The 16,238-nt window shown below is 34.5% G+C and overlaps 1 protein-coding gene across 1 annotated transcript in view; it reads right to left on the minus strand.

Annotated features, from left to right (window-relative positions):
* Positions 1-12,068: 12,068 nt before the first annotated feature.
* Positions 12,069-16,238, minus strand: part of LOC106466125 (protein lin-28 homolog) — a 15,380-nt gene continuing 11,210 nt past the window's right edge. The window contains exon 2 of the mRNA XM_022394077.1: positions 12,069-12,719. Within this exon, the coding sequence (XP_022249785.1) occupies positions 12,431-12,719 (289 nt within the window). The 3' untranslated portion in view covers positions 12,069-12,430. The remainder of the gene's footprint in view (positions 12,720-16,238) is intronic.

Consider the following 16,238-nt stretch of genomic DNA (forward strand, 5'->3'; position numbering starts at 1 on the left):
AAATAGCTGGCATGCAACCAGTAACGAACTTTTTTCTTTATGGCCTAAATTCTATTACAGATACAAAATAGCTGGCATGCAACCAGTAACGAACTTTTTTCTTTATGGCCTAAATTCTATTACAGATACAAAATAGCTGGCATGCAACCAGTAACGAACTTTTTTCTTTATGGCCTAAATTCTATTACAGATACAAAATAGCTGGCATGCAACCAGTAACGAACTTTTTTCTTTATGGCCTAAATTCTATTCCAGATACAAAATGGCTGGCATGCAATCAGTAAGGAACTTTTCTTGTTTTTTCAATATAGAAGGTTTTTCATAAGAAGATAAAAAATCCTGTGTTTACTTATTTATTGTTTTGTAATTGGTTGTTATTGCCTTTATCTATACCATTATCAAACACATAAACAGCCAGTTTCTTATGAGCCTCAGCATAATTTTCTGATAAAAGATCTTGCATGTCTTGCACAAACAAGGCGCCAATTTTAAAAGGAATTTTATATAATATAATATAAGATTACAGACGTTATTTATAATAATTTAATTTTATGTTTTGTCATTAAATACGTTTAGATAATAAATCGTTTATGATGTCTCATTATACGAATTACACATGTTGATGTCTAATATAACATGCATTTCACAGCTTGACAACACTAAGTGTATTTGTATTCCATCTTAATAATAATCATCATATTTGTAACTAAATATGCAAACATTTTGGCCAAGACTGTATATAGTACCAACTATATTTATAATTCTTAAAACCATTTATCACAAAAACAAATAGTTATTTGTCGTATGTAAATCTTTAAAATATTATCGTTCATATATTTTACTCTAGTAACTTCAAGTTCTTGGAAATCATACAATGTTAATGGTCGTTGACGATCTTATATATATATATGTATAAGGACAGTCCAAAGGTATAAAGGGTAAGGACCTTTCGATATGTTCGTTTGTTTTGTTTATATCAAAGTTACTAATTATGAACTGAGGACCAGAGGAGAAGTAACTAGTCGAAAACACCCACCGTCACCAAGGGCTACACTTCCTTAACGAATAATGAGATTCACTGTCACAGTATGCTCCCTTATCCTTTTTAACAACAGGCTGTCCATACTGAAAAAAAAAACAATTAAAATTTACTAACCATGTCTCTCAAACAACATTAACTGGTACTGTCATGTATATATATATATATATATTACTCCTTGCTTTCCAAGTAAATTTGGGAATGATTTTCTACCTTCTGTAGCTCGGACTGTCGTAATTCAAACTATCACATATTTTCAGTGTATGTGCTCTACTGGACCATTACATCAGTTACCAACTTTCAAGGCAATCCAATCAGAAAATCACGAGATATAAGATCTCCAATTTGATTGATTTTTTTTGTTTTTATATGGAAATTATATTTGATAAGAAAACATACTTAACTTTATGGATTTACTACCTACAATTATCAATCTCATTTGGTGTAAATATAGGTCATATATGCAAAGTTATTCAACGATAACCGCTCAAATTTGACCAATCTTTTTGCGCACATCTACGCAAAAAGTCAAGTAAACTGTTCGTTTAAAATTTTTACTACAGCTTTACCCAATAGTAAAAGTGGACGGTTTTTAATTTTTTGTCATTCGGATTTAAAACGGCTTTTTTTTAGAGCAGCAAAACTGTAGAGTTACAGCACGTGCAAATACATATGTATTGGTTAGGCCAAGCAAACTAGATTAGCAGTTTCTAGCTCAAGTTTTCAAATAAATTATACGGGTGGACGGTTATTATTCATTACTCATTGCCAACTTTTAAGCATAAATTTGCTAAATTTTATTTAATTCTCCTAACTGAAGAGGGTTTAGCGTCACGTGATATTAGCTTAAGCAACTAGCGTAAATAACGATACTTTATAGGGTGCATGCGGGTAAAAACAAGAAACTGTTAATCTAGATTCCATGGCGTTACTATAAAGGAAGTATTAACCCTGTTTTAGAAAGGAAAACTACCACCATATATTCTAAATAATTTGTTTGGTCCTGTAAAGTATAGGTCAGTTCTGAATAATAGGGTTATTTTCGAGTGTTACTTTCTTACTTTGGTTTGTTGGTGTGTATTAACAAAAAGCCATGATATCTAATAAAAAACACCTTAGGTGTGAAAAAAAGGGGCGGCCTAAAAAGATTGAGCGTGCGACTTAAAGAAATGAAATCAAGATTGGTGGCCAAACTGGTAGCTACACTTATAGCATTGATAAGAATTTTACAGCAAATATTCATTCATTAGTTAGTTATCCCGCGTATTTTGTTTTACCCACCATCTTGCCCCAAGTTGAACACAAAACGCGTCATGGCTAGCTAATGAATTAATATTTGCTGTAAAATTATCATCAATGATATAAGTGTAGCCACCACTTTGACCGCCAACTTCAATTTCATTCTTAAGTCACATGCTCATTTCTTTTTAAGCCACACCTTTTTTTTTTCACACCTAAGGTGTTTTTGATTAGATGTAAATTTTGGACAGTCAAATAATTTGAGGTATAATTGTAGGTATCAAAATTATTCTTTACGATTCTAAAACATAAAATGCGCCCTCTTTAAATAAAAGCAGAAGCTTTTGTTTGAAGTTAAGCACAAAGCTACACAACGGGCTATCTGTGCTCTTCCAACCACGGGTATCGAAACCCAGTTTCTAGCGTTGTAAGTCCGCAGACATGACGCTGTGCCCCTTGGGGGCAAAGCAGAAGCAATTTTATTCTTATGTTGGACAAATAGATTCAAATGTGTGTCTACTGTTAAAACCCTATGAGATTTTAGTCACATGACACGTTTTAAATTTTCAGTGAGGTAAAGCGATTTTCAGAGCCGATGAATTTTTACTAGTTTCACTAGTAGCATTCTTGATCTGAAGTAAACCTGTTGGTACCAGCCGTTTAAATATTCATACCTCATGAAAACAACACTATCTAATTAACTGTGTGTAAGCTTATTTTGCATTATTGTGTTAATAAGTGGTTTTTAGAACTAACCTAATTGTCCTTAGCTGGCTGAACCTCGTGTGATATTATTGGGATTTTAGGAACAAATATTCGATATTGATTTAAGATATTAAATGCTTCTATTCGTTTGTTATATCAAACTATTTTCATTTGTTTATAGCTGTTTTATATATATATATATAAATATTTGGCGTATTTTTGATCAGAATTTCTTGGAACGACTTATTTCGTCGCCGACTATGCTCATTTTAAAGGCCGTGATAACGCTTTATTGGCCGACTGCAGTTTTCGCTCTAACAAGTTAAAACAGCGAGGTCAATCAAACTTTCCATAAATCTTTCACTCCGCGTGGTGGTCAGTTAACACCAAAACCGCTCATCAAAGGTGTATCGAGCTACTTGACTGGTATACGTAGTCGAATTGGATTACTGTGATTCAAGTATTTTCGGTTTCCACAAATCTTTCAGCTCGATACACCTTTGATGAGCGGTTTTGGTGTTAACTGACGACCACGTGGAGACTTGAATCACAGTAATCCAATTCGACTACGTATACCAGTCAAGTAGTTTTCGTTATCTTCTTCATGGAAAATGCTGGTAATTTCGTGGTGTGGCTGGAAACTTTTTGCCTTCGCAACCTTTGAATACTTGTTTAATGTTAATAGTACTAGGATATAAGATATTCCCAGCTTCATCGCAATGGCTTTTTGAACATCTGAATTTTCTTTCATAATTCTAGTCTTTATTTTTCAGACAAAGATGTTTAGGAACCCGTTCGTGTTCTAATAACTGTGCGAGGTTTCCCGCTTCTATGGAGAACATTAAATGTTGTGTATTTTAGCTCTGCAACTCTAAGAAATCTTGCTATACAAATACCATTATTTGAAAATGCTGGGACACAATTCTTCAAGATAGGTGAACCGAGGCAGTCAAGCTCGAGACTTCGACGTAAAGCAAATATATAGGTAATAAACACGCTTTCCGTTATGTTTGCTATATTAACATATAAAATCGTTCTCATAAAGTGGAATTCGCCATTTCCAATATAAAAACGGATTTAACGAGTTAACAATTTAGAAAGTTAACACTAACGTCATATATTTCCTGATTCTTCATCTGGCTCTAATTTTTATCTTTTTTTAAAACTACTTTTTGTTTGTAGAGTACCTGTGAAACGTAGTATATAGAAATTATACGGTTGTCTGTAAACCAGAGATGTGGGTTGAAGTTGGCACATTCTAATCATTTGTTATTTGATACGTTCGTTTACACTCATTAACGAAACACCCACTGTATTTTCCGTATTATATACTTTTTGCTTGTCTCACTTAAGTATTTTTCATAATATTAATAGTTCTTGATATGTCTCACCCATTCTTTTTCACAATAGTTTATACTATTTTAGTGATATTATATGGTTTATTTAAAAAAAAGTTATTGTTTGATAATTATTGCTTTACAGATAGGGGTTGAATCATTTTCACCTTCTTTCAGTAACCTCAATTTCACGTAGTGTGGTCCCGCGGTCGAACCAAAGACCTCTCGCATGTCAAACGAGTTCTCTAGCAGCTGAGCTAACCAGTTAACCCGCGAGCGATTCCTAGTTACAATTGAACAACCATATATTGTTGTTACAGTAAAAGTTTTATTTCATAAAGATTGGATCATTATTGTTACATTAGAGGTTTTGTTTTATAAGGATTAGGTATTTATTCTTATAGTTACATTAGAGTAATTGTTCCGTTGGATTTGAGTAATTATCATTATTGTTACATTAGAGGTTTTGTTTTATAAGGATTAGGTATTTATTCTTATAGTTACATTAGAGTAATTGTTCCGTTGGATTTGAGTAATTATCATTATTGTTACATTAGAGGTTTTGTTTTATAAGGATTAGGTCTTTATTCTTATAGTTACATTAGAGTAATTGTTCCGTAGGATTTGAGTAATTATCATTGTTGTTACAGTTGAGGTTTTGTTTTATAAGGATTAGGTCTTTATTCTTATAGTTACATTAGAGTAATTGTTCCGTAGGATTTGAGTAATTATCATTGTTGTTACATTAGAGGTTTTGTTTTATAAGGATGTCTTTATTCTTATAGTTACATTAGAGTAATTGTTCCGTAGGATTTGAGTAATTATCATTGTTGTTACAGTTGAGGTTTTGATCATTATATAATTATTATTACATTATTGTTTTATAGTGAATGTATCGGTATCTCACGTTAATATAATGTTTTTTAACGAATGAGCCACATTAGGGTATTACTTTATTAATACTATTTTAAGTATTTTATATACTAAAGTATAATAAAAACAGAACAATAACGACATTAATCTTTAACAGTTCATTCTTGACTCGACCAAAACGTGTCTGGAAAGATCTTTAACGGTTCATTCTTGACTCGACCAAAACGTGTCTGGAAAGATCTTTAACAGTTCATTCTTGACTCGACCAAAATGTGTATGAAAATATCTTTAACAGTTCATTCTTGACTCGACCAAAACGTGTCTGGAAAAATATTTAACAGTTCATTCTTGACTCGACCAAAACGTGTCTGGAAAGATCTTTAACAGTTCATTCTTACTCGACCAAAACGTGTCTGGAAAAATATTTAACAGTTCATTCTTGACTCGACCAACACGTGTCTGGAAAGATCTTTAACAGTTCATTCTTGACTCGACCAAAACGTGTCTGGAAAGATCTTTAACGGTTCATTCTTGACTCGACCAAAACGTGTCTGGAAAGACGAATGAAAGGGCTTCCTTACAATACAACTTTTAGTAACTTATGATATCATCAATATATATAACAGCCAGGTGTCAGGCACGCTCGATTTCTCCTAATTTCAGAGTTATGATAGTCCAATAACTTATGATATCAACAATATATATATAACAGCCAAGTGTCAGTCAGGCTCGATTTCTCCTAATTTCAGAGTTATGATAGTCCAATAACTTATGATATCATCAATATATATAACAGCCGGGTGTCAGTCAGGCTCGATTTCTCCTAACTTCAGAGTTATGATAGTCCAATAATTTATGATATCATCAATATATATAACAGCCAAGTGTCAGTCAGGCTCGATTTCTCCTAATTTCAGAGTTATGATAGTCCAATTCCACTCTTTCTTCTATAATACTTCTTCTTTGATTGTCCGTTCCAATCTTACTTGAATTCAATCGCTAACATGAGTGTAAATAGCTCATAAATTTTGGCAATTTTTCTGCTATATAAAAGCCTATCAAGGAGAGAGTTCCCAGGACCAGAACAGACATGACGTTATGTGTTTGACACCACATCATTGTGACGTCAAGCTAGGAAGGATCCAAATAGGAAAGTCAGGAAGACTCCTGTGAAAAATAAGTCAAAAGTTAGCGCAAATCTATACTTGCGAATTATTTCGGAAAATTATTTGTTAAAACAGACTGAAGGTGCCAATTATCTGTAGGGAAGAGGACGACTTTTCCTCAGAAGAAGAACAGGTGTGTATGTTTTAATCTTTTATACAAATACACCAATATGTAGCATGTTTGCTCATATATGTGTAGTGGATTCAGAAACATTATGTATCATGTTCCGGGGAAAAGGAATTTGATATTTATTTTGTGTTTTGTACGTAATAATTTTCGTTTTGCGTCATTTTTGACGGGCTTTTACGCTAGGTGTATCATATTATTGTAGCTATCTCGTTAATGATTTAATCCTTGAACATCATTTGAAGTATTATTCTTTTATGAACGAAACGTCTTGTCTGCAATGCGGTTTTACAATTAGTGGTATTGTTCCAGTCTCGTAAATTATCGCTACAATACGTATATTGTGCTCTAATGCATGAAAGTTTGTAATGTTGTATTGTTGCAGTCTCGTAAATTATTGCTACAATACGTATATTGTGCTCTAATGCATGGAAGTTTGTAATGTTGTATTGTTGCAGTCTCGTAAATTATCGCTACAATACGTATATTGTGCTCTAATGCATGAAAGTTTGTAATGTTGTGTTGTTGCAGTCTCGTAAATTATTGTTACAATACGTATATTGTGCTCTAATGCATGAACGTTTTGTTAGTGTCGTATATTTTCAGCATAATTTTTCAAAATATTAATCTGAGAATTAAAATATAAATGTTGGGGTTTTCAGAAACTCCATGTCTTAGTGATGCTCTAACGCAGCTTGCGTACATGGCATCATTTTGATTTTAAATTATTCTTAAACGATGAACGTGTTGTATTAACAGCTCGGTTAGTACACTGTAGTTTGTTTCTGTCATGTTACTGACCCGCAAAAAGAAGGCAGAGACGAGTTTCATAAAGAAATGTTTATTATTTGGATACAAACATGAAAACACTCAAGAAACAACGTTATGTACAAAAGTTTCAAACTGTCGTTAGAATTAGACTATATTGTTAGTTTTGTCTACTTTAGAGTGTTGTACAATTTTCAAAAAAGAAAGATTATACAATATTTTAAAATAAAACACACGAGAGCTTTATGTTTGTTTTTCCAGTTATAATGTGTTACTGGTATTTGTGTTTTGATTTAAAATAATTTTCTGAAAGTAGATCTTACAGACTTTCTCATAGTGACATGAAAAGGTCACCACACAGTAAAAGTGTTGGTTAGTGTTTTAATACTACACATTTCACAAACATCAGTATCCTAGCTAGATCAACATAAAGAACACGTTTTAATTCAAGCCAAAACGAACATGCAAGCTTTTGAAGCTTACAAACTAGGAAGCACGCGAGCTAGCGCATTTGACCAATCCTATCTACTCCTCCTCCACGGATCAAGTATGCTTGCGCAGTAAGCATATCACTACGAAAAAACACTAATTCCAAAACAGTATTTCACCAATACTTAGTAAGCACACAAGTGTATATGCCATTCTGTCCCTATGAATTTTATGTTGTACATTCACTTTCCTTTCATCTTTCATTGAAATTAATCCGTTGCAAGTTTCGCTTCATCCTTAGTGGTGTATGTATAACGACCACCATAGAGTGAAGACAAAACAGAAGCTTTCTTTTTCTGTATATCAGACTAAATCGATATCATAATCCCTAAAACGTTGAAACATTGGAGTAATTGTTCTGTTTAACAATTCTAATTTTGAGTGAAAACATCACTGTTTTGTTTAATACCCTGACATGTGAATAATATATTCTGGAAGACCTTAAATACATCATTTAGAACTAATTCTTTTCTGATACCTGAGACAATAAATATTAAAACAAGAGTTTTATCTGGAGAAGAAATTCTGGAACTTAGTTGTAACAAACTGAAGAAGGTAGCAGAATGGAGAGCACCTTGTGCCAAGTTGCAGAGGAGATAGAGCACAAACTATACACATAAAAATGACAGAATATAAAAATTATGTCACCTTGTCAGACTGAGAACAGATTGAGCCAAGTAGCAGAATAATCGTCAGTCTAAAAAGAACAGAAGGATAGACTAATACAGTGGACTGGAAAAAAGCATGAGTGAGGTAGCAGGATACATTATTGAATAGAATAGGAGAGAAAAATACATGTTAATCCATACGAAGGAAAGAAGAATGAGATGAGCCAGGTAGCAGGATACATTTCAGGCTAATCAGAACAGAAAGATATGGCAATACAGATTAAGCTACGTATGGTTTTGGAGAACAGGATGAGCCAGGTAGCAGGATACATTTCAGGCTAATCAGAACAGAAAGATATAGCAATACAGATTAAGCTACGTATGGTTTGGGAGAACAGGATGAGCCAGGTAGCAGGATACAAATTCAGGCTAATTAGAACAGAAGAATATAGCAATACAGATTAAGCTACGTATGGTTTGGGAGAACAGGATGAGCCAGGTAGCAGGATATGGTGCAGACTACAAGCAGAAAAGAAAGATATGGCAACAAAGATTAAACCAAACTGTGGGTTGGAGAACAGGCTGAGCTAGGGAGCAGGAATGACATTCGTTGGCCCGCCATCGTGATACCTAGCGCGAGGAAGGGCAGCTGACTGTGTCGAGAACAAAAACTGAACACCTGCCCAAAAAACTAACATGAATCAAAACCTATTTTGATGCCATTATGATATGTGGGTCACTGGGGTCGATCTTATTGTAAACCCTGGCACCCAAACTAGTAGATACAATTTTATAGTGAGGAAGTATCGCTTCATTTCACCAGAATTTTTGAGTTACCTTAATTGCATTGACCAGTCGGTATGAAGTTGTATAATGATGTCATTCTCGGCCAATCACAGCATCAGAAATGTCACGCTTGTTCGTGAAGTTACAATTTATTGAAATGCATTGGTTGTACATTGTTAAAATTCCGACTTGAGAGATCATATTGTTATCTCAATATAAAAAACACTCCTAAGTAATTATTCAATGCATTGGTTTATTCTTGTTTCAAAATATAAGTACCATAGAAACAGTGCTAACTATTATCTTCCTTTTTGGGACCTTATATTTCTCTTATTTAATTTATCTTATTCGTTTCGTTTGCAACTTAGTTAATGATATGATCCAGTAAAACGTCTTGCATAACATCAACAAACTAAAGCAGTGGCACCTTCTAGAACACTCGGGTATTCATTGTTGCTCCTCATGAACGATGTCACAGGGTTGTGTGGTGATGCTATAAGTGATATCATTACGTTACATATGTTGCGTAGCTGTGACACAGGGTTGTGTGGTGATGCTATAAGTGATATCACTACGTTACATCTGTTGTGTAGCTGTGACACACGGTTGTGTGGTGATGCTATAAGTGATATCATTACGTTACATCTGTTGTGTAGCTGTGACACAGTGTTGTGTGGTGATGCTATAAGTGATATCATTACGTTACATCTGTTGTGTAGCTGTCACACATGGTTGTGTGGTGATGCTATAAGTGATATCATTACGTCACATTTGTTGTGTAGCTGTGAAACATCGCCATACATACAAACAACAAGTCACTTAATAAATCTCAGAATTTTTTGTTATGAGCTTATGACCTATTTAGATGGAAATTCAGAAGGTTGAATATTATGTATGTTGAATCTAAAACATGGATTACACGACAATGGACCACTATTTAGTTGTCTTTAAAGTAATTCGGTTATAAGTTCACTAATAACGCCAGATTTCCATGGAGTTATCTAGATATATCAGTCTTGCTAATTGAACATGATTCTAGATCTTCACATTCTGCAATAATGAAAACGGATCTATAATCCGTATTGTGTTATGTTATGTCATGGTCAACGTCATTAAGAGACTCCTATCACGTCATGAAATATTTTCAAACAAATGCAACTAAAGCTTGAAAAAACAAAAATCCAAAGAAACTCTTAAAGGAAAGAATGTATATGGTGAACGTTTTGGTTAAAGGAAATAATGTATATCATTAACTTTTTGGTTAAAGGAAATAATGTATATCATTAACTTTTTGGCTAAAGTAAAGAATATATATGGTTAAAGGAAAGAATGTATATCATTAACTTTTTGGCTAAAGTAAAAAATGTATATGGTTAACGTTTTGGTTAAAGGAAAGAATGTATATCATTAACGTTTTGGCTAAAGTAAAGAATATATATGGTTAAAGGAAAGAATGTATATGGTGAACGTTTTGGTTAAAGGAAATAATTTTAGCCAAAACGTTAATGATATACATTCTTTCCTTTAACCAAAACGTTAACCATATACATTCTTTCCTTTAACCAACACGTTAACCATATACATTCTTTCCTTTAACCATATATATTCTTTACTTTAGCCAAAAAGTTAATGATATACATTCTTTCCTTTAACCAAAACGTTAACCATATACATTCTTTCCTTTAACCATATATATTCTTTACTTTAGCCAAAACGTTAATGATATACGGAAAAATGTATATGGTTAACGTTTTGGGCATTTGATGTTCATCAGGCGCTGATATAAGAATGTTTGACCGAAAAATTTTGCCATAGTGGTTTTAACTGTTTCTTTATGTTTTCAGAAAACATTTTCGTCCAAACATATGTATGATCAATGCCATCAAGTTTCACGCTTACACATTATCATAAGCATGAGGCAAACAGTAAATCCTGAGAACACAATACTCTTGCTAGCACTGTTCATTTACCATCGACAATTAACATTTACTTCTAATTCTTATCGCGAAACATATATAAAACAGTCTTACCTGAACCTCTGTCAGAGAAGTTGTTAGGGAATTTAAAAATCAGTAAACAATAGCACAATTTAGTCTACATTCTCTTTAAAACGTTACTAAAACGAGGTCGACAATTTTATTCTTTAACAAAGCTTTAAAGAACTGCAAAAGCAAGACACAAACAGTTTAGTCAACACAACAAACGTTTCCCATATCAAAGAACTAAGCTCGTTTAGTTTCACTGTTGACTTCTAAACCATTGCAACTTTCCTCTGTTTGTAATTTGAATGCATGACAGCTTGTTGTCAAATACAACATTTTCATTATTCTGATTATAACAAAGTTTACGTTTCTGTTAACTCTTCGGGGTTTTGTTTGACTATGTACAGATATAAACCAATATAGAATTAGAGATGGTTAAAAGTCGAAAAAATGCCGATGAAATTTTTTTTAAAAGCATTTCAGTTCTTCCTTCTTAGCAATGAGATTAGTCGTGTACAAATCTATGACCATAATTTAAAACTTTGCTGAGCCAGAGTTATGAGAATTATTACAAATGATTCAGGTGCCGCCATTATTGATTCAACAACATCTCGGTGACTTTACAATAGCATACTACTAAGAAATAACACCACACACACACTTTAGCCACTCTTCTCGTTACCAACAAACAATATGGGAAACGGTTATACATAACAAGCAGGGAACTTCGATCTTGTTCTGAGTAAATAATTATAACTAAATAAACAAACATTTCTGCACATTCTATTCAAACAATTATAGAACAAAGCATATGAAACATAACTTTACAATTTAGACTGCTAGCCGTGCGGTTTAGACGATTTAAATACTTCCATAATTTTTGAAGACACGTGAAATCTTCGAGAAACAAGAAAAACAAATGAAATTAAAAGTTTACAGAAAACGTCAATTAAAGGCTACGAAGAGCAACCATTGCCAGGCAACAAATTAAAGAGAGTCATTCACGGCATTTCCACGGGAACATAACACACTGGAGGCTAGCGAACACATTGACCGTGCCTCAGCAAGGGAAGTCCGCTGCCACTAGCCCACGTTAGTACCACATATCAGGGACGAGGAGGATGGGGCACAAGCCCCGCATGTTCGGGTAGAACCCCACGGCCAGCAGAGGGACATGTGGGCGGACTGAGCTGGTCTGGGTTCGAGGCTAGGCCTCACCCCAACGTGGAGTTTAGGAACTATCGGGCCTGGCATAACTATAGAAAATTGATCTGGCAGCCCATAAGCTGTAATGTTTGCGGCGAAAGTCGACTAAACCGTGCTTTCGCCAGCTTCCAGGTCTCCCCCGTGGTTTGCACTCTCTAGACGGTGCTGTTCCAGATCTTGCTGCTCACTTCCCGAGTCATGGTTGTTGTGACCCTTGCCGTTACTGCTGCTGCTGTCGTTGTGTTCTTTTCCTTTGCCTTTCTTCTTGTCTTCTCGCTGGGGACAGTCAGCAATGAGGTGCTCTACAGCTTTACAGTGATGGCAACGCTTCGGTTGGGGCCCCAGAGAACACTTAGCAGCGAGATGGTTTGCAAACTCTCCACAGTTGTAACACCTACATGGAAAAATAACGGTTACATCAGTTTAGAAAACCCTCATGCTTTCGGTATATTGAATAAAACAGTTTTCTGCCACAAATACCCACGGAAATTAACTTGTGATTATTCAATCATCCACTGTTAACTTGTTTGATGAATATTATAACTACGTCATCAGACAAACGACAGTTATTTCATTTCTCTTAATACTGATTGTTTGTTTGTTTTGCTGAATTTCGCGCAAAGCTACTCGAGAGCAATCTGCATCCCGTAATACTGATAACTCAATTTAACTTATATTTATATTAAAAATCGTACAGGTTTTCTGACAAACATTTGAGTTACAAGAGAGAGATCTAAGTCACATGTTTATTAACGTTACTATCTGTACTGATGAATACCAAGGTTTTATTTGTGTTCAGCATCATTTTGAAAAACTAAAATTGAGAAAACATCAATGTGGTATCAATTATTTGTTTCTGAAAAATATATTCGACAAACAGATTTTCTCTAATCGTGATTCATCAGTTTCTGATCTCACGTGATTTTCAAGTACTTGTGATAGATGTATTAATTAAGCTAAACAATAGTATACAATCTAAGATATGGTACTGTCTAGTAGAGCATTTTTGAAAACTTTAACTTCATTTAAATAAAATAAGTTCTATAAAACAAACACAATCACCTGAAAACAGCGACAGTAATAGAAACGTGTACTGATATATAAACAGCCAAGGGTAAGTTCTATAAAACAAACACAGTCATCTAGAAGTAGCGACAGTAATACACGCGTGTACTGGTATATAAACAGCCAAGGGTAAGTTCTATAAAACAAACACGGTCATCTAGAAGTAGCGACAGTAATACAAACGTATACTGGTATATAAACAGCCAAGGGTAAGTTCTATAAAACAAACACGGTCATCTAGAAGTAGCGACAGTAATACAAACGTATACTGGTATATAAACAGCCAAGGGTAAGTTCTATAAAACAAACACGGTCATCTAGAAGTAGCGACAGTAATATAAACAGCCAAGGGTAAGTTCTACAAAACAAACACAGTCATCTGAAAGTAGCGACAGTAATACAAACTTATACTGGTATATAAACAGCTAAGGGTTACAAGAGAACGCCAGTACTGCAAATTGTTACTGGTACGTAACCAGAAAAGGATCAAAAATTGAATCTTTGAGGAGGGAAGAATGTAGTGCAATTTCATATTAAATTAAAAAAGCAATAACAACAACAACATCTAGCAAACATTATAACAAATCTAAATAACCCATTTAACCTCTACCAGGAAAGTCCCGAAAATTCCTCGTTTATGTTCAGAATCATCGCACCGTTTTCAAAATCCTGGATCCGCCACTGTAACCAGCCAAGAGTTGCGGTGTTGATTAATTTGATATTTAATCAAAATTAGGGTTGTTGATTTGTACTGGGAAAGAAACTGGCTTATAATGGCATAACTTATATAACATAGCACTGGTGAGTAGCGAAGTGAAAGATTCACTTAGCACTAACATAGAAACTGTCATGGCTTATTACAACATGACTTATACAACATATCACCCATGAATAACAAAGTGAAGAATTCAAATGAAAAAGGAACTGGCTTGTAATGGCATGACAGTCAAGACTTATACAACATCACACTGGTGAGTAACGAGATGAAGGATACCACTTAACACTAAGAAACTGGCTTGTAATGGCATGACAGTCAAGACTTATACAACATCACACTGGTGAGTAACGAGATGAAGGATACCACTTAACACTAAGAAACTGGCTTGTAATGGCATGACAGTCAAGACACAACATCACACTGGTGAGTAACGAGATGAAGGATACCACTTAACACTAAGAAACTGGCTTGTAATGGCATGACAGTCAAGACTTATACAACATCACACTGGTGAGTAACGAGATGAAGGATACCACTTAACACTAAGAAACTGGCTTGTAATGGCATGACAGTCAAGACTTATACAACATCACACTGGTGAGTAACGAGATGAAGGATACCACTTAACACTAACAAACTGGCTTGTAATGGCATGACAGTCAAGACACAACATCACACTGGTGAGAAGCAAACTTCTGATGCCTTACGGCAAAGCATGTAACATGTTGAGATCTCGGTAAGAAAAACTTAAGTCTTGTTCAACAGATCAAATATTTATAATAGGACAAAAATGACGTCCACATTTTGGATACAAAGAAATCAACTTATAGTGTCGTACGAAACAAAATATTCCGTCTTCAAAGTTCATTTGTGCATTATAAGAAAATCTTCAGAGCTGGGAAAAAGTTTGCCCACAATGGTTCACACTAGTTTCCTTTTCTTACTTACTGTGTAGGTTGAGAATCAAGATTATGTGTTCTATATTAATAATTATATACACATTTGATAAGGTCAAGGTTAAAATATCAAGGCTACAAGTGTTCTAGACTAATAACTGTAAGCACACTTGATAAGGTCAAGGTTAAAATATCAAGGCTACAAGTGTTCTAGACTAATAACTATAAGCACACTTGATAAGGTCAAGGTTAAAATATCAAGGCTACAAGTGTTCTAGACTAATAACTGTAAGTACACTTGATAATGTCAAGGTTAAAATATCAAGGCTACAAGTGTTCCAGACTACTAACTGTACGTACACTTGATAAGGTAACCAAACCTGCTCAGTGTAATATGCGTCATATGACTTAATAAGTAAGTAAACTGGAGAATCAAATATTTTTGTTTGCTCAAACGAGAGGGCTGTCTGCACTAGCCAGTCCCAGTTTTGAAATGACAGGCTAGATGGAAAAAAGCTGGACAACATCATCCTCCGCCAACTCCAGAGTTTCTTTCGTAAAAGTAAATAGTGAGATTTGACTGTCATTCTTATAACCTACTGACTATTGGACAAAAGTACAACAGGTGTAATAGGCAGGACACCTTGATCGACTATTTACAGCAGGGATAGGTGAGGTTCGCTCTACTTACCTCCAGGCAACAACATTTTTGTTTGATATGTAGACTTATCAACATGTATTTGTACAATAATGTGGTACTTCATTGTATAGTATGATTAGTTCGAAATTACGTATTTACACATAAACGTATCGTATTATCAATTTCTTCAAAAATATAAAATTTTACAGACTCGATAATAACTCATTATTTGGAAACGTAGACTACACAGTTTTTATCAATTTATTTTAAACCTAAGTTATGAACTTATACCAATTTAGTCAAAGTTTATGTTTTAGTTTTTGTAAACATGGGGATTCAAACTTTAAAACCATTAACAAAATTACTCCCAAGATAAAACAAGTTCCTACTTGCGCGGCCCGGCATGGCCAGGTGGTTAGGGCAATCGACTCGCAACCTGTGGTTCACGGGTTCGAATTTCCGTCTCACCAAACATGCTCGCCTTTTCAGCCGTGGGAGGAGTTATAATGTCACGGTCAATCCCACTATTCGTTGGTAAAAGAGTAGCCCAAGAGTTGGCGGGGGGTGGCGATGACTATCTGACATCTCTATAGT

This window comes from Limulus polyphemus, unplaced genomic scaffold (assembly GCF_000517525.1).
Source record: "Limulus polyphemus unplaced genomic scaffold, Limulus_polyphemus-2.1.2 Scaffold2159, whole genome shotgun sequence".
NCBI lineage: Eukaryota > Metazoa > Arthropoda > Merostomata > Xiphosura > Limulidae > Limulus > Limulus polyphemus.